Source organism: Gopherus flavomarginatus, chromosome 21 (assembly GCF_025201925.1).
Source record: "Gopherus flavomarginatus isolate rGopFla2 chromosome 21, rGopFla2.mat.asm, whole genome shotgun sequence".
In the NCBI taxonomy this organism is placed as follows: Eukaryota; Metazoa; Chordata; order Testudines; family Testudinidae; genus Gopherus; species Gopherus flavomarginatus.
Genome location: NC_066637.1, coordinates 8,005,819 through 8,033,114, shown reverse-complemented (window position 1 = coordinate 8,033,114; position 27,296 = coordinate 8,005,819). Strand labels below are relative to the sequence as shown.

Here is a 27,296-nt window from a genome sequence, read left to right as displayed (position 1 = left end):
CACCATAGGCCATGGTCATTATTGCGATTATAAACCAGGCAGGAGACAATCAAGTGGAAACACTATTAACAATTCCTTTGCTATGGGCAAACACCGAGCAGGCAAGGGAAAAATTGTTTGTGAATAAATCATGGTGAAAAAGAAATCAGGCCTTATTTATTTGATGGATATTCTTTGACCAGCTATAGAGCGGGGAAAGTTTTTTTATGAATAAGTGATTCGACAAGGAAGGGATAAAATTCCTCAGATAAACTCTTGGGGGCTGAGGCTCAAGATTTGTCTAACAGCCCAGCAGTTCAGACTGCAGGGATGCAAACTGCTGCACACACCAAAGGGCTGCGCTGTAACGCTCTCCCCCCCAGATGCTGCTAGTGTGAATTAAAATGTACCCAGTTCATGTTAACATAGTGCCAGCCTGAGCCCAGACGTATACACAGATATATTTATGGCTATAGTGTGAGCCCAAGACTGGAGACCAGGGCTCTGAGACTCACTCCAGGTTTCTGCAGATGCACCCTCAGTGCTTGACCTTGGGCAAGTAACTTCACCTCTCTGTATTTCAGTTTCCCTAGCTTCAGAATTGGATGACTAATACTGATGTCTCTCAGAGGCTTTGTCAGGAGTAACTGATTAATGTTTGTGAAGCCCTTGGAGATCCTCAGACAGAGGGTGCTAGGAATGGACAGAATGTGACTCTTTAAAGAAGAAGATCCTTCTTTATATCTAATAATGCCTATGCTGAAGGGACATCCATCCATCCCCACATGTACCCCTCAATCTGCTCATCTACCCATCCCCAGACATTATCTCTCTCTCTCTCTCTCTCTCTCTATCTCTATCTATCTATCTAATCATACAGCAAAAGGCACTTTGGTCTCTCTACCACCTGTAACTGTCTATTGGAGCTCAGTTTAAATAGCTTTGCTCTGCCCCTGTGGGGAGGGCTGCAGGGCTCTCTGATCAGAAAGCAGGCAGGGCCTCTTGTACCCTGGTAGCTGGGAATTCATTCTGTGGGAGGGAAGAGAGATGTGGGAAAGACAGGCACATCTCCCAGCTCCCTCCACTTCTCCTCACAGCCCATTAACCTAACTAGGGGAGGGGGGTGATCTCCATGTGAATGAAGAAATGGCCCTTCAGCCAGCTCAGCCCCCAGGGAACTAATGGCTCCATCCGTCTGCTGCCTGAGTTAAAAGGGGGCGCTGACCATCTGGTGGAGCTGGGCAGTCAGGTGTGCTGCTGCCGCCTCCTGGGGAAAGGTTGAGGGGAAGCTGGCTGGACAGATGTGAGAGCAGACACACAAGTTGCAGGAGGGATATGCTGCCACCACAGCAGCTGCAGACGCTGGGGCTCGCCAGATGCTTTGTCTGGCTTGTGAGGGCAGGGATGGGAGAAGAGAAAAGAAAGGGAATGGATGAGATGAGGGAGGGAAAATGGGAGAGCCGCTGGGCTGCTCTAACTGTTCCCCAAGCCAAACCTGGCTTCCCAGAGCAATATCCTGGCCTTACATGACACCATTTTCACGTGTGGACTCATGACAATAACATGGTCCGGGAACATCTCCATATGTGCGAGAACCTCAAAGTGCTTCACAGACATTAACCAATTAAGCCTTGCAACCAGGACCCACAGGAGTCCTGACTCCTGATCACTCTGGCTCTAGACACTAGACAGCACTCCCATTCTGTAAACCAGAATAGTGCGAGCTGGGAAGGGACTCCCCTGCAGCTGCATCCAAACCCAGCTCCGGCAAACGACGGCAGAAAGGTTTCACTGCCGCATGGTGTGTAACCCACCTGCAGGGCCGTTGCAGTCCCACCGCTAGCTTCTCCCGCAGCCGTCCCCTTGCTGGGAGGCTGAGATGCTGCTAACCACTCAGCTCTCCTGGCTGATGGAGAGTGATGTCCTCCCATGCCAGCCCGCAGCCCCCTGGGACTCACCCTCTGCTGTATCAGTGCATGCTTGTGCTCCATCTCCCTCTTCTCCACGGCTGAGTCGATCACTAGCTGGTCCAGCTGAAGACAGGGAGGAGAAAACCGGAGGGAAAATTCAGCGAGATGGTTCCCATTACTGGGCCCCCAGCCATCTCTCCCACTTCCCCTCTGGGCTCACACCAGTCTTGCCAATGGCCTACATCGTGGGGAGGGATGTGAGTTTCCCCGGGTCCGGTGGGGCTGTGTTTGGGTGGGAGATGCAGGCTGGTGCGGCAAATAGCTTTTCACCGCTGGGACCTCTTCCCAGAGCTTGGGATTTGGGGTGATGCTTTGTCACTGCCCAGGTTACAGGGAGCTCCTTAGACCAAAGGACAGAGACTCTATCCTGAAGCACATTGCTATGAGCTTTCGCGCTCCTGTCTGCACAGCCTGGGCATGCCCAGCGCCTTGTGAACTCCCAACTCCTTCCCCAGCATGCACTGGGCTCGGTAGAAGACCAGGGCTAGAATCTGGTCAGGAATCTGGAGGGAATGTCTCCAGCCCAGGCCCTAAACTTCGGCAAGAAAGATGCCAAAGAACAAACAACCCCAAGATGCCTTGCGTCTGGGGGGGCTGCCCAGCCCCAGATGGACTATAGGAGTTCTTGCTTGGTCCAGTGAGCAGGAGTGCCCAGAAAGAGCCAACTTGTCTAATTACGGCTGAGCTCCCAAATCCCCATGCCGGCCATGATCCTGGCAAAGGCAGGTTCTGGAGCATTCCCATCCTGATGCTCAAGGCTTTCATGGAGAAAGGATCACCCCAGGGAAATGGCAAACAAAGCCAAGCATCCCCTCGCCCCAATCCCTCACCTCGGTGGCTAGTTTCTTCATGTAGGGATCAAGTTCGTGAAGGAGGCTGTAGCCCTGCTGGAAAAAGGTGTACTGGGCGTGCATGAAGGACAGCATCTGGGGATAGGAAACAAGGCACACAGTCAGAACAGGAGCGGAGCCAGCGGGAGGGGAGGGGAGATTATGCAGGGCACCTACTCGCCCCAGTAGAATATTAGCCTCAGTGCTGGCCTAGGAAAACAGCCTGAGCAGACACAATCCGCTCTAAAAGAGCTCTCTCGGAGCCCCTCCTTCCGCCAGGGCCAAATGAATCCACCATGTCACTCCAATACCTTCTGTTGGTGACGCCAGGGACAATGCTAGCCTGGGGGAGCTCTCCTCCATGCTGATGATGGTGAAGGAGCGACCCACCTCACAGAACAACATGCTCTTGTGACCGACCAGTCCCTTGGTTGGGACTCAGGAGATCTAGGTTCTATTCCTGGCTCTGCCACCAACTCCCTGCATGACTTTGGACAAGTCACTTGATCTCTCTCCACCTCTGTAAAATGGGAATTAGAAAACAGCACTACCTCTGAGGGGTGCTCTGAGGCCACATACACCATCTGTGAGGTGCTCATATGTTATGGGGATGGTAGCCATATATGTACATAGGTCAAGGGTGGGCAAACTTTTTTGCCTGAGGGCCACATCGGGTTTCTGAAATTGTATGGCGGGCCGGGTGGGGGGGCTGTGCCTCCCCAAACAGCCAGGTGTGGCCCGGCCCCTGCCCCCTATCTGACCCCCTGCTCCACTTCTTGCTCCCTGATGCCCCCCCAGGATTCCGGCCCCATCCAACCACTGCTGTTCTCTGTCCCGATGGTCCCTCTGGGGTCCCTGCTCCCATTCAACCCCCCTGTTCCCTGCCCTCTGACCGCTCCGACCCCCATCCACACCCCCACCCCTGACCACCACTTGAACTCCCCTGCCCCCTTACCACACTGCCTGGAGCACCGGTGGCTGGTGGCACTACAGCTGAGCCGCCCAGAGCAACAAGACAGGCAGCTGCACCACCCGGCTGGAGCCAGCCACGTCACCACATAGCACAGAGCAGCATATCAGGCCGCAGCTCTGCAGCTGCACTGCCCGGCAAGGGTTCGCAGCCCCACTGCCCAGAGCGTTGCGCCGGCGGTGCAGTAAGTTGAGGCTGCGGGGGAGGGGGAACAGTGGGGAAGGAGCGGCAGGAGCAGCGCCAGGGTTTTTGGTGCCCTAGGCAGGGGGTCCTTCCGCGCTCCCAGTCGTTGGTGGCAATTCTGCGGCGGGTGGGGGGGGTCCTTCCACTCTCCCAGTCTTCGGGGCACTTCGGCAGCGGGTCCCGGAGCGAGTGAAGGACCCGCCACAGAATTGCTGCCGAAGACCCGGAGCACAGAAGGACCCCCACCACCACCGAATTGCAGCCCCCCCAAACCCTGACGCCCTAGGCGACTGCCTATGTCGCCTAAATGGAAGCGCCAGCCCTGAGGAGCTGGGGGCTAGCCTCCTGATCAGGAGCTATGGGGCTGGGCAGGAGGGTCCCACGGGTCAGATGTGGCCCATGGGCCATAGTTTGTTCACCTCTGACCTAGGTAGCGCATATCGTTTCTAGACCATGTATATCTCCTTCTCAGGCTCAGCTACATCATCTCTCTCTGCAGACATCAACATATCCTCTTTTCCTACCTTCTCTCTCTCTCCATTCCTCCTACCTCTAATCTTACTAAGCTCGCAGGTATCCCCCCATCTCTCCCCACATAGTGACAATGGCACCTTTTCCACCGTGTCACTGTCACTCCTCTCTGGCAGCCCTTGCTCTTCCAGAGTGCCGAGGAACTTTTTTGTTTCTTTGTGGTGCGCTATTGCCCCAGAACCCTGCAGCCCACATCGGCCTTCCTGCCTGTGTCAAACATGGTCTCAGTGCTGGGGACGCGTGTGGATGTGTATCTGCCTGGACAAAACGGAGCATGCAGCACTGCAGCCTACTGAGTCTGGGGACAGCAGGGAAAATTGAATGGCGCCCTTACCGCGTCCAATATTTCAAACTTCTTCTTGGCTTGGAGGACATTGATCTGAAAGGGAATCAAGACAAGAAACTCAGCAGCGGCAACCCATGGGCTAGACATAGCAAGCAGCACCCATTGCAACAACCCTAAGCAGGCAGCGGCAGTTGGCGTCTGAGTGGCCCACTCAGAGATGTAGAGATTTCTGGGTAAGGGCCAGTGTGTACAAATTAAAGTCTCTGGGCAAAATTTTCAGATGTAGGCTCCTAAGGGACATAGGTGCATTTGAAGATGCTGTCCCCTTTGTGTTACTGCAGATCATTGGAATTGCTAGGCTGGAGCCAGGAGACTGTTTAGTACTTGGTGCCCGTGATGTCGATGCACATTTAAAATCTGTTGGGCCACTGCTTTGCTTCCTCCTAGCAGCTAGATCGAGTGGTGTCAGTGCAGCATGTGTTGGCTCAGGGCTACACGTTCGCCATAGCTCAGCTGGCCAAGTAACCAGCATCCACCATGCCTGCACTAGGACCTTGTTCCTAAAATAACACACTGTGATTTACAAAGGAAACCAGTTCGGTGACTTTAGCACTCAGGAAGGGCACCAGCCACCTGACAGCCCTGGAAATCAAAGTTATCTTCAGAGCACAGGCAGCTGCCGTGTAAACTTCCCCTGCACGGCCCTCAGTCTGCCTCTGGTCTCCTGTGATGTGTGGTCACCTCGAAGGATGAAAGAAGGGGCCTTCAGTCACACTCAGTCCTTAGACTAGCGTAGGGTGACCAGATGTCCTGATTTTATAGGGACAGTCCTGATTTTTGACTTCTCACCCCCTATCCTGATTTTTCACACTTGCTGTCTGGTCACCCTAGACTAGCGCCATGGTCAGAGAAGCACAACAGCACCATCTAGTGAGGCTGGGAGGGGCTGGTTCTGAAACGTACTCTGCAGCTGTTGTAACACCTCTGCAAAACACAGGCAGTGTTGGTGCTAAAGCACATCCGTTCTTGTGCTCCTTCAGCAGGTGCTGAGCAGTGCGGTTCATAAGCACATTCCAACATCTCTCAGCCTGCTACGTGCAGCTCTGACCAGGAAAGTCTCATTTTTAATCCCCATTATAAAAGATAGGGTATGTGTCATAAACAGATAGTTAAGGGTTAATGTCTCTTTTACCTGTAAAGGGTTAAGAAGCTCAGTAAACCTGGCTGACACCTGACTAGAGGACCAATGGAGGGACGAGATACTTTCAAATCTCCGTGGAGGGAAGTCTTTGTTTGAGCTGTTTGTTTTGTTCGTTGTTCGCTCTTGGGGCTAAGAGGGACCAGACGTGCACCCCAGTTTCGCCAGTCTTTCTGAAACAGTCTTTTATGTTCAAAGTAGTAAGTACTAGCTAGAAAAGGTGGATTAGTCTTATGTTTGTTTTCTTAACTTGTGAATGTGTATTTTGCTGGAAGGAGTTTTACCTCTGTTTGCTGTAACTTGTATCTTAGGCTGGGGGGGAGGGAGTCCCTCTAGTCTATATGAGCTGAAGACACTGTAAACATTTTCCATCTTGATTTTACAGAGATAATTTTTACTTTTTCTTTCTTTAATTAAAAGTTTTCTTTTTTTAAGAACCTGATTGATTTCTTTCCTTGTTTAAGACCCAAGGGGATTGGGTCTGAACTCACCAGAGATTGGGGGGGGGGGGAAGGAGTGGGGGGAAAGGTTAATTCCTCTCTGTTTTAAGATCCAAGGAGTTTGGATCAGTGTAATCTCTCAGGGTAACCCAGGGAGGGGAAAGTCTGGGAGGGGGAAAGGAGGGGGAATGGTTTATTTCTCCTTGTTTTAAGACCCAAGGGGTTTCGGTCTTGGGTTCCCCAGGGAAGGTTTTGGGGGAACAGGAAGTGTGCCAAAACACTATATTTTTGGCTGATGGCGGCGCTATCAGATCTAAGCTAGGAATTAAGCTTAGAAGGGTACATGCAGGTCCCCACTTTTAGGACGCTAAAGTTCAAAGTGGGAAAAATACCTTGACAGCATGATATAGCAGGTCCGCGCGCTGTCCTTTTATTTCTGGAGACCTGCCATATGTCACCAGTACAGAGAGTTTGGTGGGCTCTCATCTTAATCCCTAATTAATTGAATCTCAAAATCACAGCACCTTTTGAAGCAATGAGAAGCTTTTGCCCATGAAAGGCACGAGGACCAGAATAGTAGAGGATACTTGGTGAATTGGCGGCAAGGTAAAGCCAGCCTAGCATCTGTGTTTAACTCTATCAGTGAGCACTAGTGGTTCACGAGATAACAGATGCCAAAATCAGGTGGGCGAGACTGTTGCAAAGCTGTTTGGTTGGTGAACAAGAGCAAACGCGCTCAGGACCAGTAAATTCTTGTCAGCTCGGGTCATGGACCACAGGTCAGAAGATGAAAAATCCTTCTGAGATTTATAAAACATTAAAGGGAAACGAAAAGTAAGAGGCTGCAGAAGAGAGAGTGATGCCTTAAAAATAAAAAATGAATAGCATGCAGTTACATAATACCTTTCCATGGAGCCCATGAGCGAGTCCGGGAAGCTTTACAAGTGCTGTAATTAGCACTAAAGAGCCTGTCAAATGTAGCAGAAGATTTCTATGGGGCTTCAGCTGTCAGTGTCATGAACAATATGTTACCATGACAGCTGCAAAACAGGTCCCGGTGTGTTAGTATCTCATTTATAAATGTGGCACCAATTAGCTCCAACGATGCTGCACTTGGAGTACCTGAGACTAGAGCTGAGAGGAAGTTACAGGCAAACGCTTTCCTGGATCAGGGACCAAGGGCTCTGTTCTCTCCCATGTCCAAGCTGTCCTGGGCGCGGGGGATGGAGTGTGCCTCCCAATTCTTCCTCAGCCATGTCCCATCTTCTGCTACAGCTATCCAGAGGGCTTTATACCAGTGAGTATCATGTAGAGGAACTCGGCTCAGACACATCCCCAGCCTGCCCCACAACCTTCCCCCTTCTCCCTTCCACAGCCAGGATGGGGTTAGGGGATGGATGGGAACCAAATATGGGGTTCCACTCCACAAGGGGAACTCCATGGCCATTTACAATCAGAATCCAGCCTCTATGCACCGCCTGAGGAATGCAAATGTGCCAGATCACGCTGGAGAATCTGGTCCTAAATTGCAATTTTCTGGGTCTGAACCCCTTCTGGACTCTTTTTGTTGTTGCTGTTGTTGTTACTGTTGCAAATATTCATAAAAGCAAAGTTCCTTCGTGCAAATTTTGGGCCTGTGGCCAAAGTCTGTTTCGTGATGAATGGAAATTAGTTTTGAGTGGAAGCAGGAGTGGCAGGCTTCCTGCTTTTCCAAGGCTGCTGGTCCAGGAAATGAGAGCTGTGTCCTTGCAGCTCTGGTCTGGTGCTAGTGGACGTGCCAGGCCATAAGGAGGAAGATATGCCAGTCATGGCCTTTCTAGGACTGGTTCCTGGCATCTGCATGAAGCCAAAAGGTGTCTTTTTGCCAGATGCCCTTCTCCCACTATGGAGGCTTCTGTTAATTGTTTGGTCTTATTTAGACATTCCAATAAATGAACCAAACTAGCCACTAGATGGCAAGCCTAGGCCACACAAATGCATACTGGTAAAAACAAATTAATCTGGCAGTTAAAAAATTCATGCAATCCAATTGGGGGGGGGGGGGCAGGAACTTTGGCAGATTTGCACAGTAGTTAACTAATTTAACTCCAACTTTCCTTGATCATCTCACTGACAGATATTTGGCTGCTGTGATAGGCCAGAGAGCTGAGAGGCTGGAATCTGCTTTTCCCCAAGGAACATCACATCCTTGGGCAAGATGAGAGGCACTTAGCAAAAAAATGCTGGGCCAGATTCTGCATTATAGGCCAACCCCTTTATGTCATCTGAACAAGACTCCTCTTGTTTCCGAGACGTTTGAAATAGGGAAGGGGAATTGTCTGAAGGGGAAAGAGATTTGTAAAGCTGCTGAACTTAGGGTGCAGATTTAAGTTATGCCAAGGGCCCCTAGCGTGTCCATATAAATAAATGAAATGCTAAGCCTTTCCCAACTCTAACATCTCTGAGCCTAAAGAGATGCCAAGGGATCCTGCCCCAGTTCCTCTGTCTGTGCCTTTTTGGGTGCATGACTTTAGATCATCCCCCCAGCAGGGCTAGCAGAGAAATCCCACTGGATTGGCCTATGACATTAGTGGAGCTTTCTACCTTCGTCAGCATTGGATATTGGCCCACAACACAGGAACTTCTTTCCCTAGTGACCTTGCCAACAACCACAGCTGAATTTATCTCTAAATCCCAGAAGGCAAAGAGCTACAATCCCTCAAGGTTAGCAAAATACCCATGACTTAAAGGGACAGCATTTCTTTTCCACCCATTGCTGATTTTCAGCAATCAGTAGGATGTGACATCATAGACTATCTCATGGTAAGGCAGAAGGTGCTGGCAGATGGTCCCAATTTGGTGCTGCAGGGAATGAGGGCTAGCAGAGTGACACATAGATCAATATTTGCACTGAATTTGTTCAGTTATTAAATCCATTGCCTGGAAGGAGAAACCTGAAGTCAGCTGATAAAATCTGCAAATGATACAACAAAAGCTTTGGCAGAGGGCAAGGGGAATTATGGGGGCAAAAACCCTGTTCTTCGAGGAGACTGTAATGCTAAAAGGAGCTTCAATCAAGGGAATTAGTTTAATTATTCTTTGAGAAACGATTGTGACATTTACCATGTCAGCTAGGGTGTGGTTTTTCAAGCAATGTGTATACACACATGTGCGTGCATGGACAAAGACACATGCAAACACACACACATGTGCCCAGAGGTTTTCCTTAAGGAAACTCTCTGTAGGAGGAATGGGCTGTGACTCACAATCAGAACATGGGGGAGAAAAGCACTCAGAGGCATTATCTCTCTTTCTTACTTTGGCTGACTGCACAATGCCATCCTATAAGCCCTACTGGAGAGATCTGCAGATCAGAGAGGCAGAGACTTCTGAGAGAAACCGGCTCTCCCTTAGGCATTGTCTATCCTGGGAATTTGCCAAGCAATCGATGCCAGTTATAGAGAGAGCAACCCCACCAGGACGCATACACCAGTGGAACTTACCCCACCTTCAAGCAGGAGTAAAGTAAGCATTTGATATGGACAGGCTGGGATATGCCAAGTAAAGGGTGGTCAGGACAGATCTGGGATCGAGGGCAAATTGTGGCTTTCCTGGTTATCCTTGGGGTTGCAGCAGCCCCGCTACCCCGCAGCTGAAATTGGGGCAAATCTTCAGTACAGATATGGCCTTTCGTTTCAGGTCTCCTCCAAACACCTTTGACCAGGTCTCGCCAGACTATGCATTGGCTTTTAAGAACTTCCCAGCGATTCTATGCAATGTGAGGCAGCAGGTTAAGTGCTGATAATTTCACAGTCAGATGCCATTTAAAACCCAGATGTCAAATTCTCTTTTCTCACCTCCACCCACCCACTGGCTCCTCTACTCTCGGCTGATGGATAACCAGCATTTATCCTGGGTTCACCTGTTTCTATGACAGGAAGACTGGATGGAGCTGGTAGGCCAGAACCTCACCTGTAACACGTAGTCCAGGGCCAGGTGTCGGAAGCACTTCCTGGTGATGGTCAAAGTGCCCGTCGCTTCCTCCACCTCGTGGGGCTTGTGCCGTGGGGCCTGCGCGTTCTTCACCAAAGAGATCTCCATGTCCTCGCGCACCTTGTCAAACTGTTTCTTCGTCTCCTTGAACTTCCGGACATCACTGGAACCCAAAGGGGACGACCACCATTACAGGGCAGCCAGGACCACAAGGGAATCAGCATTGGAATGCAGCAGGGATCCCAGTGGTGTATGATCTCTCTAATGGCCAGACCCTGACCTCACACCATACTCAGTGACCCCGCTCAGCTCTGCCAAATCTGGGGCTAGAAGGAATTTTCTCCCAGCTCAGATTGGCAGGGACCTGAGGAAGGGGGGTGCCTGGTTTGCCTGCTAGGATTATCTGGGCATATCTCTTCTAATCAATTCCTTGGCACTGAAAGGGTCTTGGGTATTGGTGGCACCTTGGGCTCTCCTGTTCTGTGCCTGTGGCACACAGTTTAGTCTCCTGAGGACTGAAATGTTGTGGTCTAACTAAAGTCTTTGTGCTTCATATAGGAGTATCTGGATGAAATGCAATGGCTGGTGATAGACAGGAGGTCTCACTCATGGTCCCGTCTGGCCTTAAAGCTCCATGAAATGATGAATCAGAATCTGACCCAAAACATCTCCCTCTGAATGCAAAGAATAACACTGCACTTTAAAGTGGTCCCTTCAAAACAGTTAGAGGCGTCACCAAGGCGTCACCCAGCAACCCGCACAATTCTGACAATGCTCTCCAGCTGCCTTGCAATGAGACTGGGATGTTTCATAACATGCACTATAAGAAACAGTCAAATTATATGTCACCAAAAATACTGTACTGGAGCCTATGAAAATACCACAAATCAGCCGGTTCTCATGTTTAAAATTCACTGCCCAGCCAAGTGCACTTTGCCCACAGGCATGTCTCTTCTGACCTGCCTGCAAGTTGGGTTTGTTGATTTGAAGTGTTAAAATTAGAAGTTTCATTTTTCTTTCCAGACTTTTTTGTACTCTTGTAACTGGCATATTTATTTATTTAGTGTGCCAGATGGGAAACATTGGATCCATAAAGGGTGAAGAGGAAACAAAGTGACTCACCCAAGGTCACACAGCAAATCAGTGGCAGAGCCCAATTAGAACCCAAGTTTTCTAAGTTCTGTTCCAGTCCAATATCCTTTGTACTGGACCACCCTGCCTCCTGCTGGGCAGAGGGCAAGCTCGCTACCTTGTGTTCAAGTACTTCTGTGTCCTGACACATCTCAGGTATGGCGTTATCCAGCATAGTTCAAGTTGAAATGCTGGCTTGTTTACAATAATTATACCACATTAGATGCTTACACAAATGCATTTGTGCTTAAATGCTCTGCAAACACAGGATGCTTTTCAATGCTCTGCATACACAGGAATCACTTTACCCATCACTGAAATGCAGTCACTTCTGGGATGGAAAATGGCCCCTGTTCCACACTGCTCAGCAACACAACCCTTAGGGCAGGAGGGGAAGAAAAATACTACAACCAGCAAAAACTACTCTGATTTGGATGTTGGCTCCTGCCAAAAGTACCAAGGGCCCTTAAAAACACCTTCAACTTGAAATCTAGTCAATTAAATAAAAATAATTACATAGTGGTCACCCTTGCCCCTGCAGCCCCACCCCCACCCCAACAACATTTATAAGCTTTTCCTAATTCTCGAAAAGTCATCCTCCCCTCATTGCTTTAAGAAAGAAAGACATAAAAACCAGGAGAAACTGACTGCATATACAGGGGAAACATGGAAGTCTCTTCCAGACTGGAGCGACAGTCTATGAGCAAAGGAGAACTGCTGAGGCAGAGCAGAAGCGCCAGCAGCATAAATCTCGTCCGGTGAGCAGACAGCAACTGTGAAAAATCAGGATGGGGGTGAGGGGGTAATAGGAGCCTATATAAGAAAAAGACCCCAAAATTGGGACTGTCCCTATAAAATCGGGACATCTGGTCACCCTAAAATCTCATAACAGCAGCATGTCCTTTGTTAATCAAGTAACCCATAGCGTTACCTCTTGGTCAGTGCGCCACAGACTGTTCAAAGCTCAAACTGGCCTGAGCAGCCACTCATGTGTTCACAGAAACCAAACCAATCAATGAGGTCACGGTCATCTTCGAACTCCAAGGATGAACAATAACAGGGCTTCAACTTCACTCTTCTCTGCCCCTCACATTGGAAGGGCTCACTATGACACCTACGCACAAACACGGCCTGTGCCCATCCCCTCTCGTTCTGTGACACATAAACGTGCGCGCACGCTCATCTGTTGAATTTCAAGTGCCACAAACTTCACCATGAAAACAATCCCTTCCTGAGCTTAAAAATATCCCCTTGGCCTCTATTATTACCCCTGCTGGGCTCTGGCCAGTGGGCTTGGCGTGGCCAAGTGGCATGGGCTCTCACCAGCCCAATAGCTGGTGTCAGGCTTTCTACCCCGCTATTATTATGGCTGCCAACAAGCTCCCTCCTGAGCCACTGCTAAATATGAATGGAGTGGCTTCTGCTTCCTCCCCATCCCCTCGATGGTTAGCAAAGGAGAGAGGGAGGGGAGAGTGGCCGCTGTTTCTTTACCCCGCCCTCAGCCCACCTCCAAAGGTAATAAGCCACATAGACTCTGAGGTTCCAGCCACAGACTTCCAAGTGGGCCAGCAGAGAGTGGAGGAGTCGGACCCATTTGGCATGAGAGCTGTGGCAGCCAGAGAAGGGCTGTGGCAGCCGGAGAAGGGCGCTGGCATTGCACGGAGCGAGGCCTGGCAGGAGAGGAAGCATTTCTTGGGGCTTTTTGAGTTGAGAGTGGGGAAATCAGGTGATTTTTCCTAATTTGCAGCAAGGACATCACCTGCCAGGCAACCCGTAGCCGGCCTTGTGAAGAGCTACTGGCCCTTCAATGTTTATGCACATTAGAAAAGGGTAGGAATCCATGGGGGCGCGTACAGGAGGCTGGAGCCTACAGCCGGTAGGTAATCAGGGAGGCCTTGCCTTACCCCACCCCACCCCAGGGCTGGGCTATTTAAAAAGGAACAGGAAGCAGAGCAGGAGAGAGGAGCAGAAGCGCTGCAGGCTGCAATGGGCAGTGGTGTCTCACTCAGGCTGCAGAAAACCAGCCAGAGACTTGCTTTTGTGGACTTTAAATTGGGAAGCTCTGAACCAGGGTCCTAGGGTGACCAGATGTCCCTATTTTATAGGGACAGTCTCGATATTTGAGGCTTTTTCTTATATAGGCTCCTATTACCCCCCATACTGTTGTCCTGATTTTTCATACTTGCTGTCTGGTCACCCTACAGGGTCCTGATGAACTGTCTATTGTCACCACTCCTGTCCTGAAACCTTATTAAAAGGGGACATGCTCTTTGGTGAGTGTACGTTGGCTTCTCCTTGACCCAGGCTGCTGCCCCAACTGGGGGGAATTAAGATGTGGCACACCCTCAGCACCACACCAGGCAGGTAAGGGGGTCTGTAGGGATGGCCCAAGCCTTTACAGAGAAGTGGAACCGCAGATGGTCTTTCAGCTGGAAAGCTCACAGATGGCTGGTGTTTTCTCCTCTTATTTACCTCCAAGAAACCCCTGATTCTCTTGCCAGCCCTATCTTGGGACAATATTTCTGTTCAGCTGAGGCTTCTTGCAGCCCCTGACTACTTAACAGTGCGCCCCTTTCTTCCCAGCATCAGATCACACATGAGGCTGGATCCTCTCCACTCCCACTGGGAGGCTATTGATGAGGAGAGAAGGGTGAAATTTCTGGCCTGCAGAGCCAAAATATTAGGTCGGGGATGGTGGAAAGCCACAGAAGGTCATTCCCTTTCCTAGCACATCACAAGGTTTCTGACAAACTAAGGCTAAGCCCAAGGACTTAGCAAGGACTCTCCAGAGGATACGGTGAGCAGGGAGATGAAACACACTAAGGTTTGGGTGATGGGACTGAAACATTTCACCTCTCGGTACATGGCTGCACCGCAGCTGGAGTGAGCCTTCCAGCCCATGGACACAGACACGCTCTAGCTCTGCTTGAGCTAGCATGCTAAAATTGGCAGCGTGGACGTTGTAGCTTGGGCTCACCACCCTAGTACGGATGCAGGGTGGTGGGCCGGATCATACCACAATGTCCACACGGCTGTTTTTAGCTCTGCTTGAGCTGGCCCATGTCTGTCTACCTGGGTTGGGAGGCACGCTCCCTGCCGCAATGTAAACATACCCTAGGTCGCTGGTTCTCAACCAGGGGTATGTGCACCCCTGGGGGTACTCAGAGGTCTTCCTGGGGGGACATCAACTCATCTAGATATTTACCTAGTTTAGTGCTTCTGAACCAAGGGTTCATGGGACAGGTTTAGGGGGGGTCGCAAGTGCAGGGCCGGCAGGACTGAACTCTCCTCTCATCCCAAGGGCTGGCTCCTCCACATGGAGATGGAGGCACATGAGTGGGGCAGGACTTGCCCTGGCACTGTCCGTGCTGGGCCTGACCCCTGGATAAACAGAGGCTCCATGGCTGTCAAGCCAGCCCTGAGTGCAATCACACAACAATGTTGAGGGGTGAGAAGGGCTAGCTGCAGGCTGTGTATAAAACTATACATGGCATAGCTGCTGTCGCTTCCTTTTCACAGCCAGGAACCTGCCAATGTGGTCCTGGGAGGTTCTTTAAAATGATCCCAATCACAGAACCAATTTCAAATAAACAATAGCAATTTGAAGATCAAAGCGCCAAAGCCTGGGATGGTGGGGGTCCGATGAGCACGACAAAGGGAGAATAAAACGCAAATACGCGGACACGGTGATAGCCCCAAAATGAAGGTGAAATTCCCCCTTCCAGCTGCCAGGATTTAAGCAGATTAAATCTGAGCTCATCAGAGAAATGATTAGACGGAGATGGGGGATGGGGAGTGCTTTGGGAGGAGGGGCAACTGTGGGTCGTCCCCCACACCCAACCACCCACAGCTGCTGATGGATTCACACTCAATTACCCGTTCCCATGGAAACCAGCTCCCGCTTAGCTGAAGGCCGCCATTGCCTCGCTGACCTATATTCAGCTGATTTGGGATCTCACGCTGCACTTGGTACCTGCCCACAGGCTGCGTGGGCACTCGGGGGCGGAGGGGGGGGGAAACAGCCTACACCGGCAGAAGAGATTCTGTTTCCCCTACCCAAGGGAAAGAGCAGATTGAGATAGACCTGAGCTAAGATGTGGGCCCTCCACATCCTGATCATTCCCAGCCCCGATTCTCCTCTACTTCACACCAGCTGTGTGGCTGAACGACAACATATCCTCTGTCACACATACGGGGTGTTTTACACCCGCTTTGCACAGGCGTAAAGGAAGAGACAGCCGGGCCTCTGACTGACGAATAAGAACAGGTGGCCACGTGGCATCGGGGTGCAGGGGCAGGGCCGGCGCTTCCATTAGGCGACCCTAAGCAGTCACCTAGGGTGCCAGGATTCGGGGGGCAGCATTTTGTGCGCTCCCCATGGGGCGCACGGGAGCTTCTGGTTCCGCTCCAGTCACACCGCCGAAGAAGGCCCTTCTGCTGACGCGCCACGGAAAACAGCGGCAGGCAATTGAGCAGCTCATTGACTGCCGCTGTCGCCTGCGGCATTTCGGGAGGGCCCTTCTTTGGTGGCGCGATGGGAGCGGAACTGGAAGCTCCCGCGCGCCCTGTGGGCAGCGCACAAAATGCCGCCCTCCGAATTCTGCCTAGGGCGCCAGAAATTCTGGCGACACTCCTGTGCAGGGGGAGTTACTTTCCATTTTATAAGGGCCGGGGGATGGCTGACTCCAAATCTTACCCAGCTTGGGACTAGGAGTCAGGCTTGGATTCGACGGTGCCAGTGTCCTCACGAGATTTCCAACGATAGTGGTGCAAGGATTGCATGGCTGGCTGATCTCTCCCACGAGAAGCCCGCTTCCTCCGCAAGCGGAAAGAGCCTTCCCCCCATCTGCAAAGTTTATGTGCAACAGACGTCTACAGGCTCCTTTGTCCTGGGAGGTGTGGTTTGATTTGGGGGGATACGGGTGCCCTGTGAGAAACTTAGAATTTAATGAGGCTGCAGGATTCTGAAGTGAAGTCCTTCGGGGAAGAAGTGCCTGCCTGGATTTTGACAGACGGCTGGGCACTGACCTATGCTTTAAAAGCCATATCAATCTAGATGACGGACTAAGCAGATTCTGCACCTCATTCAGTCGGGGTGGCAGCAGTGACCAAACTAGGCTTGGCTCAAAGGGCTTCCTACCAAGAGGGTGTCGGACCCATGCTGCACAGATCCGGATTTTGGGGGGGTGTTTGAGCTGGGGGTTTGGTGTGCCCCAGTGTGGTGATAGGAGTCAGCTTGTAAAGTTTGGAACCGGAACTGAACTTTCACACAGTTTGGGGATACTCAGATCTGGGGTTTTGTTTCATGTCCAGCTTTACATTTTAAACTCAGGGGGACCTGGATTGCACCCAGAATTAGGAGCTTTCCCATGACAGAATGAGGAGATGACAGGACAACAGCAGCAGGGGTCACACCATCCCACTGCACAAGTTGGATTTATGGTTCCCTTCCCTTGCATGTGTCCTTCACTCCAGTCAGAGTCTTGAATATATACATAGCCAGTGCACTGCAATCCTGTTTTCACCACAGACACAAGAGGGTCCGTAGTTCATCAGGGAGCCCAGCGGGGACCCAATCGACTAGTACTCACTCTTTCACAAAGTTGTGCAGCTGTTGCCGGACCGACCTCTGGGCTTGGTCAAAAAGGATCTAAGATAAAAGGAAAAAATAACAAGAAAAGATGAAAATATGGAACTTTCCCCAAGGCGAGGCCGAAGCGCAGCGCTGGGAGGGTTACCTGGCCTGGCCTGACAGTGTCATACTTTACAAATCTATGGGGAAGATCTGAGCTCAACTTCTCTTGGAATCCAGGCTGAACCCAAAGGCTTAGGACTCTCCTCTGTCCTATGCAGGAGGTGGGTTTGATTCCCAGCCGTGCTCCACTGACCCAGTGCTCCATGCAAGGGATCTGTGCTCACTCCCCACCCTAAGAACAATACAGATGTGGCTGGCGCGGGAATGAGTGCTTTACAGAGACTGATGCTAATGTGGAATGTGAGAACATGTCCTTCCCGAAGCTGTCTGGCCAATTCCCCTGTTTATCCCAAGGTTCTGGATGTCCAATGTAACCTTTGGGGAAGCGGGGCTGCACTGCACAGACACACACATATATCTCCATCAGACCCTGTGCTGCCATGCCTGGGTAGTGAGATGGGTCCTCACCAGAGAAGACAACAGGGCTGAACATGGAAATAGATTTTAGATGAAGAAAATTGATTCACATTCCAGGGATCCTAAGTGTGTATGTGTGGAGAGGGGGTATCGGGCATTACTCCCATGGACTGGCAGAGTGCCCGTTACTTGGTGCTACCACAATCAATTCTGGTTTACGTCATATGTTTTTTCCACCCATTCAGCCATCAGCATAAAAGGCTCCTGGATGGTAGCTCCCATGATCTGCAGAGGGTCATACAAGCTCCCAAGAGAGTGTGCCTTAACATGCAAACACTCCTGGCTCTCCAGCATTTGCAGAGAGGATGCACTTGCAACAGCATGTGCCTCCCTAGCTTGTATTTCCAACCGCGCCTCTCCCATTTGTAGAGTTCCTTGCTGTGTCAGCAGGGAGCACTGTCTCCTCAAACTGCACCCAGTGGTTTCAATTTCAGCCATGAGAAAGGGAATCTGGTCTCTGAGGTAGGCCACATGTCACTCCTCACTTCTTCTTTAAACACAAGCCCACTGTACTGGCCAGGAGAGAGCCCCTGGAAGCAGCATAGCCACAAGTATAGAAGGAGAAAGGAAGAACTTGCTCCTATCAATCATTTAAACCTCACTCCCCAACACTGGTCCCAGGCTCCCAAACACTTTTCCAGCAGCTGCTACACACCCATCATATCTCTTGTGCATCCAAAATCTCCCCTCCTTCTTCTGGTCTTTTTTCTCTAAGTGATACTGTCCCAGCAGGGCGAGGTCCGCCTGTCCGCTCCCCCGGCCCCAGGGAAACACTTCCCTGATGATGAATAAGCCTTTGCATTTCAGACATGCCTTTCGATGATGCAGCACTTTGACTAATTGAGGCCAGATGGACAGAGGTTCCCTGGTGACACCCAGAGGCCCTGCAGATGTGGAGACAGGCAGGGCTTCCAGAGTGGAGTTGGGCCCAACAGCAAATGATCCCCTGATATGACATTGTTCATTGGTTCTTGCTGGGACCCTGGCTCTCTCCCTTCCAAACCATGCCCACTCTGGGAATCTGCACACAGAGAAAAGCTTGTTTCACTTACTGTCTGCACCCACACCCAGAGGCCTGGATCCTGACCTGGAAAGAGACCCACTATATGGCAAAGGGGGAATTCAGTATCTACGTTCCATTCAGCCCTTGGACTTTCTGCTGACTCTGCCAATTGTGGAGGTGGTTTTTGTACCAGGGACATCTGTGCCTTGGGAACTGGGCTGAGACCCACCAAACTCGTGCCGCGCCATTTGCCATCAACCCACTGATCCTGTGTGTGAGCCTTTCCGGATGTGGTACTTATGGCCCTTCTCTATGATGTGGACCCCTTCCTTAAGAATCCTGCCGTCCTGCTCAAGGACTGTGCACTGGACCCTGTTAAGAGCTAACTGTAAAACACCTTGCATAGAGCTGCCATTGAGGAGAAGTGAGACAAGGGCCCCTTACTCCAACCAGCTTGGTAAACAGACCCAGCGCACGTCAATGTCTCTGTTTCTCGTGAGCAGCCTCTGTCTGTATCCATGTGCTGCCTTTTGCCTTATCCTTAGACTGTCAACTCTTTGGGGCGGGGGCTATCTTTCCGGTCTGTTTTTGTGCAGCTCCTAGCACAATAGGGGCCTGATCCATGACTGGAGAGCCAAGATGCTACAGCCATACTAACCATAAATGGACTGAGAACCCTCCAGTCCTGTCTTTACTTTCTGCTCTCAGCTGCTGATTCACCCCCCGTTCCTGGAAGCATACAGGCCGTTCATGCTTATTTCCTTCCGAGGATACAGTCACCAGAGGCTGCATTTTAAATACTTTCCTTTGGCCGGGTAAGTGATTTCCAAAAGATCCACCCCGTTTGCATTGGGGGCTGATGCAGCCCCAAGAGTAAGTTCAGAGGAATGTTCTCAGCCATTGCCTATGTGAAGCTCCCACAAGGCTCTGGCAAGACAGCTGGCTCTGGTTAATCATGTTTTTAACCCACCGCTTGTAAAAGCACCTTTTCCTGGTCTGGTTTGGTTTTCTGCCCCTTGCGGCTGCCCTGCCCACCTGGGTTTCTAGTGTGATGCTCCAGGGCATCATATCCTGCCCCTGCAATGGCCATTTCTCCTTTCCTTACCAGATGACCTTTCACACCTTGCTGTACAAATCACCAGAACTGGTAAGGGAGATGCGACGGGCTGGTCTCTGGCTTGCGCATTCAGGCAGGAGTGGCGCCAGGGTTTTTGGCGCCCTAGGCGGGGGTCTTTCTGTGCTCCCGGGTTTTTGGCGGCAATTCTGCGGCAGGGGGGTCCTTCCACGCTCCCGGTCTTTGGCGCACTTCAGCGGCGGGTCCCAGAGCGAGTGAAGGACCCGCCGCAGAATTGCCACCGCCGACCCAGAACGCGGAAGGACCCCCCCGTCGCCGAATTGCCACCCTCCCAAATCCTGGCACCCTAGGCAACCGCCTAGGTCACCTAAATGGAAGCGCCGGCCCTGCATTCAGAGACTCAGCTCTGAGAGAATGGAGCAGTCCTCCTAACTCAGGCCACCCATAGCCACATTCACACCCAACACAGATGGCACTGCAGAAGGTAGCAGCTTGGCTGGAGGACGAGATCATGGTCCTTAGGGATCTAATCACCCGCTCCGATACACCTCCATCCTTCAGAAATGCTGTTTCAAAGCCTGGCCGGGGGTGGGAGGCACACTTCCATCCTTTTTAGGCAAATAAATTGAGTTCAGTACAGTGGGACCTTCAGAAAGCACATGACAGGTGCCAAGATAAATACCTATGCAAATGGATAGAACTCAGGACCTATCCACTCTGATTCACCCTGAAAGATCCCCGATGCTCTCTGCAAATTGTTTGAGATGAGTGATGCTACCTACATGAAAATAATAATATACAAGACAATAATACCTCACTCTTAGCAGCTTTTGATCTGAAAGTGCTTTGCAGCGGAGGTCAGTATCATTATCCCCATATTATAGATGGGGAGACGGAGGCACAGAGAGATGATGTGACTTGCCCATGGTCACCCAGCAGCAAAGCCAGCATTTGAACCCAGGTGTCCTGAGTACCAGCCCAGTGTCCTATCTCAAAGGCTACACTGAGTCAAGTAATGGCCTGCAAAACCTCTCCAAAGGGCCAGTTAGAGATAAAGGGAGAGGTTTTCAAAAGGGGCCTAATGGGTTTAGGAACATACAGCTCATTGACATTTTAAAGTGGGATTTGTGCTCCTAATTGCCTTAGACTGTCCGTGAAAAACAGACAAAACACTGCACCAACTCTGATAGGTTTGCTTAAGGGAATTGTTTTCACCATGTCAGCCCATTGAAATGGAATTTGAATTAATTCATTACACTACACAGTATTAGACTCACAAACCAGTATCTCTGAAGTTTTTGGTTGGATACATGCAGCGCAGTGACTGTGGAAGCAACAGCAGCAGTTTCCAACATCTAGCTATCTGTCTATTTCTCTCCTTCCCTCCCTATAATACTAAGAGAGAGAATGATGGCCAGGGCACTGGGGGAGACGTCCCTTACACTTTTTAACAGTGCCATTGGACTTTACCGGAAGCTGCCAACAACAGGCAGAGGTGATCACGGTGGAGCATCTCCACTGCAGTTCAGGTGCCCGTTGGGAGTGAAGTGAATTGTGCCCTTGACTACGGTGTGGCCTGCTACTGGAAGGCCTAAAGCATTATGGGTGATAGATTTCAGCAGCAGCGTTGGCTGGATCCTCAAATACATTCGTTACGCAGATGACTGCGGCCAAGGACAAAGCGAGAGGAATGCCAGAGTCTAGCTGAATACAAACGGTCAAGAATGGCCTCTAAATATGAACAGATGCAAATGAGGGTGGGGGTGGGGAGGGGGACTCAGACCACCCAGCTCACCATTGTAAATTATTTGCTGCTTTTGGCATCGCTCTGCCCTCTTGGAACACTCTCCAAAAGCCACTGGCCTACAACTTTTTCCAAGAAGCTGCTCTCTGAGTGATGTTTACATGTTGACCGTGCCTCCCTAGGCTTGTAACGCTGTCCAGAGGAAGGCAAAGAGCAACAAAGCCATCTGGTTTCCACCTGCACCCACATCTGGAGTGTTTCCATTATTGGCTTCCACTGTGAGGACATGTTTGCTTAAGTCAAAGGAAGGGAAAGGCCACTTCATTCGGCTGGCCCCAGGCAGTCTGGAGGGGACAAGCAACTTGAGTTCCAGCATGAGGCAGATTTGAGTGGATAGCATCAGACTTGGTGGCTGAGGGATGGAGCGTCTCAGACTGATGAACAGGACTAACCCCCGGGCAGTGCATTAAAAGAAGCAAGCGTGTGTCTAATGAGGGTTACTCATGGCAAATCTACACTTAAAAGCATTGCATCAGCACAATTTTAATGAAGATGCTCTAAGCCAACGGGAGAGAGCTTCTCTCATCGGCGTAGCTCATCCACCTCGGCGAGAGGCCAGCCCTCTCCCGACGATGCAGCGCTGCCTACACAACGCTCAGATCAGTATCACTGCGTCGCTCAATGGAGTGGACTGTTCAACCCCCAGAATGACATATACCAAAGTAATTTTGTAGTGTAGACCAGGGCTTAGCATTCAGGACAACAGAATGGGATCCTAGGCTGTCCTCACTGTTTTGGTTTGGGCGTCCTGCCCCTGCATTTAGGTGGTGACTAGGATTGCTGTGCACACTGAGGCCTGGTTAGGGAGATGGCCTCTGCCACTGGGAAGAGAAATGTCCCTCTGCTGTCATGGCATCACTCTGGGATAGATTCTGGAAAACAGATACTTCTTGTTTCCCACTAGAGCAGCCTGATGCATCTGGCACATCACCATGTGCTGTAGGAAACTACTCAGAGCCCCACCAGCTCTGTGGGGAGCAAGCAGCTTGGAGGAATTCTCCATTTCCATCCTTTAGATATTTCTCTTTCTTCATGCAGTGATCACCCAAGACAACAGCCCAAGTGTATTTGGGGAGGAGACTGGGGGGTCTTTTCTTTTTCTTATCTATAATTTAATCCAAGATTAACACTTTTCATGGATAGGCTTAAGTGGAAATAAGGGCAATGGAATAATGCAGTGGGCACCCTCCAAACACCCCACACCCACCTCTGCTCAAACCTTCCCTCCTGACCTGCAGCCTGCTCCCTCCTGCCCACTATTCCAGTCTTGAGCCCCGCACAGCCCTGCCAATGCCCCTCACTCCTGACCGGCAGCCATGCCTGATATTCCTGGCCTGAGCAGAGACTGCCAGTTGTTTCGGTTGGTTTACATAAGAACGGCCCAACTGGGTCAGACCAAAGGTCCATCTAGCTCAGTATCCTGTCTTCCAACAGCGGCCGGTGCCAGGTGCCCCAGAGTGAGTGAACAGAACAGCTGATCATCACAAGTGATCCATCCCCTGTTGCTCATTCCCAGCTTCTGGCAAACAGAGTCTAGGGACACCATCTCTGCCCATCTTGGCTAACAGCCATTGATGGACCTATCCTCCATGAATTTGTGATGTGGACTGACCACTAAACCCTTTTCTAATCAAGACAGGGGTTTGCACCCTGACCTCTGATGATGAGAAGTTACTGCACTGACCTCCTCCCAAATCCTGAGTTGGAATTCACGCCATGGCCCTGGGATGAGCATCTCTGCCAGTGCTGCTTGGGAACTTACATGAACACGTGTAATGAGGAGGATTGGTTCATGTCTCCTCTGCAAGAGGCAGTGAGCAGGTAGAAGGACTGTACGGAGACAGTTCTACTTTCAACCTCTGTGGGACACCTGATGATAGATGAGCATTTCAAGCCTGCCAAATCTCAGCTGAGCAAGAGATGCCTGCTTTGACACCAGCTCTTCTCGTATTGCTCTTTTATTAATGTTGCCAGCTGAGACCATCTGCCAGAAGCTTTCTAAATGGATCCTCCATTTAATTTTCAAAATCAAATAAACAGATTAAATCAAAAGGGATTTTATGAGCTTGATTTTTTTAAATATGGAATTGTTCCCTGCCTCATTCTGGCTTCCCCCGGCGTGCTTGGACCACATAATTTGGGCTAAGATTTTCCAGATTCTGTGTTACCCACCCTTTCTCCTAGCCACTGGGATTTCACATGCTCTAGTGCTGCATGACGAGGGTCAGCAAGAGAAGGGGAAGGGGAGCAAATATGTTTCTTACCCTTCAGGGGCAGATCCTAAATATCACAAAATGGACTAACACAGGCACTGTTCTTTGTATGCTACATAAATGCAAATTGTATTGAAACGAACAAGCCCCATGAACCTGGGGTGAAATCCTGCATCGGCGTCAATGGGAGTTTTGTCACTGACTTCAGTGCAACCAGAATTTCACCCTGGAAGCAGCAAGAATGGATCAGCAAATACAGAATGCATAGTTACAGGCCTTCATGGAAAGGATCCCTGTTGCTAAGATATTGCCCCGCCAGTACACTAGCTGGAAGGACTGTTCTGTATTGAAAAAGGGAAACTAACACGGATTTTTAGGCAAAGCAGAAGATGAGCAGAAGTAAGTGTCTGCCAATCACTCAAAAGAATCACTCTGCTCATCTCTAAAATGCAGTCACTTCTGGGGTGAAACATTATAGCTGTTTAAGAGCACATAGTAACGCTGCACTAACTACATGACAAGAACTGAAAAGTAATGCATCTAATAGAAGAGACTGGGGTATTTACGAAGGCACAATGGAATATCTGAATAGGAATTTGGGCAGTGCATTGGGCTGACCATCCCTGCTCAAAGTGTCCTGTGATCTTTAGTGTCCAAAAGCGATCCGAAGTTTAGTTTTATGTCCTATCGAAAAGATGGCACCTCCTGCAGAGCAGCACGTCCTGAGTCTGAGCCAGCTGCCACTGGGGTCAATAGAAAGATTCCCACCGACTTCAGTGAGAATTGGAATAGATGCCCTACTAACCTGGAGATTAATCCATGCTACTCTGCCAAGGTAACTGCCACATTTCCCAAAAGAATGGCCTATTAATTATTCCACAGGCCAGAGCCAGGACTGTACTTAGCTCAGCAGAGGTTGTTCCTGGCATCCAAACATCATCCCTGCTCACATGCACTACGCGACTGCTGGCTTAGTGGTATCTGATCTCTCCACGCTGAGCAAGGGTGTGGCCGCCAGGGCCGTGGACAGAGCATGCAAATACTACTGAGGCTGTTCCAACAAAGCAACAAGGTTAGACAATTACAACATATGGGGCATTTTTCCCGGGTGTCTTACTCTTCCCGCAGTTTACTTCCTGGCTATTCAAGTTTCTGGCAATAGAACCTAACAAGCCAGCTGACAGGAGGAGTCTCTCATCTGACCCAGATGGAATCTCTGGGCTACAGTGACTCCAGCCTGGTGTTTAAAGAATATTGTTCATAGGTGTGACAGGATGTACCAAGCATTCACAGCCCCCTGTCAGAGGCCCCACCACCTTGGCACAGCTCGCCCTAAGAAGTTAGATAGGAAGAGCAGTGAATTCAGACATCCAGAGGTTGCCTAGAGAGAGATCTCCCGTGATCAGCTGCAGGCAGAACCAGCAAGAGTTGGTCTTCCGGCACCTAGAAGGGCCTGGAGCAGGCAGAGGCCAATGAGAGTCCAGTAGGCCAGATAAAAAGGGCTGGCTGTTTTCAGTAGGGCCCAGTTGTGGCGGAAGCCAGAACAGGGCTCTCTCTGCCTTAACCCAAGTAAGCTGGCCCAGTCAGGGGCCTACCCTTGACAACACCGGCCTTGGATCTCTGTGAAGGGCAGTGTTTATATCATGGAGTATTCTGAGTTCAAATTTAATTTGTGTTCTGTTAACCCTGAAATGGGACCAGACTGAGACCTACCTAGTTGGAAGGCTAGCCCATGGAAGGGGCAGACCATTGCTGAATCAGGACACAAGGGAACACTAGAGAAGAACCCCAGCAGTGCCATGTCCTGAGAGACGGAGGCATGCTAGTAGTGAGTGCATGCTGCAACCCGTGGTGGGAGCAGTGGGATGACCGAGCCTGCCTTCCTAGCAAAGGGGTGAAGGGAATATTTGTTAAGACATTTTACACAACAACAGCAGGCCCAGGCTGAGGCCCAGTAGCTGTTCCTGAAGGGGAAATAAGAGGTCGAGCAAGCCACCTAGTGAGCTGCTTCATCTACAGTGAGTGACTGGTGGTACACCCCATCACAATGGGAAAATCTCTCCAGCTGCTTTTCAGCAAGGTCCTTCTCATTCAAGCTGTGTTAACTGAGTCATAAGCAGGGGAAGAGACTTATTCCAGGCCAGTGAGTTAGCTGGGATTACATGGAGCATTTGGCTGAAAGAAGAACCAAGCAGATCATACATCCAAAATATGAAGGGCACCTAAAACTTGAAAAAGTCCAGATCAGATGCTCCTGCCCCTTACACATTACTACTGCTGCTTCTACATTTCTGGCTTCCAGACGGCATTAGAAAGAGAAGTTCCTGTAATACTGTAAAAGCCTCTCAGGTTATTCACCCAGGAGTAGGAAGAACCCAAACATGACCAGGAAGCTTGTTCTCAGCCCCAAGTGATTCAAGTAATTCACAGAAAAACCCAGATCTTTGGGGATTTCTCTGAACCCAACCGTCAAACTTTTGGTGGTTCACTACACTAATGAGAACCTGGAATTTCCCTGGGTTCTGAGCATTTGCTCTAGCTGGTAGATCTAGGTCCTGATTTTGGTAGTGCTGTATCATAGCCCACAGGACATTAAATTATCCCAAAGTATTTGGGGGAGGGGACGCTGGTGAAATGTCATTGCGAGGTGACATGATGACACCAATGTCACAATACGGTGACGCTAATCCTACTGGACTCACGTTGTCAGCTGACAATTCTGCATCCATTTAAATGTTTCCCACTAGAGCAGCCTGATGCGTCTGGCACATCACCATGTGCTGTAGGAAACTACTCAGAGCCCCACCAGCTCTGTGGGGAGCAAGCAGCTTGGAGGAATTCTCCTTTTCCATCCTTTAAATATTTCTCTCTCCTTGCCTAAAACACAACACAATCAGCCCCAAGACATCTGGCATCTGCCTCACTGACTCCTCACAGCTTGGGTGGCTTTTTCCTTGACAGCAGGAAATGCTTCTCAGCCCATTCAGTGAAGCTATATCTCCTCTGCTGGCTGCTGCTGCTAGCTATTGTGACGTAGGCACAGCAACTAGGAATGGACCGTGTGGTTTAAGGCCAGATGGGGATGAGGCACAGAGTAGAACTGACTGGGCTGGTTGGAACCGTGCTGGAGAGCAACTATAATGTGACAACTTTGGATTCTGAAAACATCCTGGTGCTGCCACAGGGCTATACATGGGCTTTATGGGCTCCACCTGAATAGTTTTATTGCCCCTGCATTTTCACTTGCATGCTTTCTCCTTCCTATCTCAGTGATTCCTGATAGACGAGGTAGCTAGAGGGGAACATTCAGGGGACGGATAGATGGGTACATAGAGAGACCTGGAGATGGATGGATGGATGGATACAAAGACAGAAAACGGGGGGAGGAGAAATAAATCTCATTGGAAATTTTCTGCATTTTGATTTTGTCAATGAAATTTCTCAAAAAAACCAAAAAAAACCCAAGATGAACTTTCCATAAAAAAATCCTTGAAACATACATCCTGTTTTTCTACCAGTTCTGATACATAGATAAATCA

The 27,296-nt window shown here is 50.2% G+C and overlaps 1 protein-coding gene across 1 annotated transcript in view; it reads right to left on the bottom strand.

The window, feature by feature from the left end:
- ACAP3 (ArfGAP with coiled-coil, ankyrin repeat and PH domains 3) overlaps positions 1-27,296 on the bottom strand; it is a 153,218-nt gene that overhangs the window by 39,773 nt on the left and 86,149 nt on the right. The window contains exons 5-9 of the mRNA XM_050931509.1: positions 17,082-17,140; positions 10,339-10,522; positions 4,798-4,842; positions 2,780-2,875; positions 1,938-2,012 (exon numbers count right to left, since the gene is read on the bottom strand). Of these exons, the coding sequence (XP_050787466.1) occupies positions 1,938-2,012; positions 2,780-2,875; positions 4,798-4,842; positions 10,339-10,522; positions 17,082-17,140 (459 nt within the window). The remainder of the gene's footprint in view (positions 1-1,937; positions 2,013-2,779; positions 2,876-4,797; positions 4,843-10,338; positions 10,523-17,081; positions 17,141-27,296) is intronic.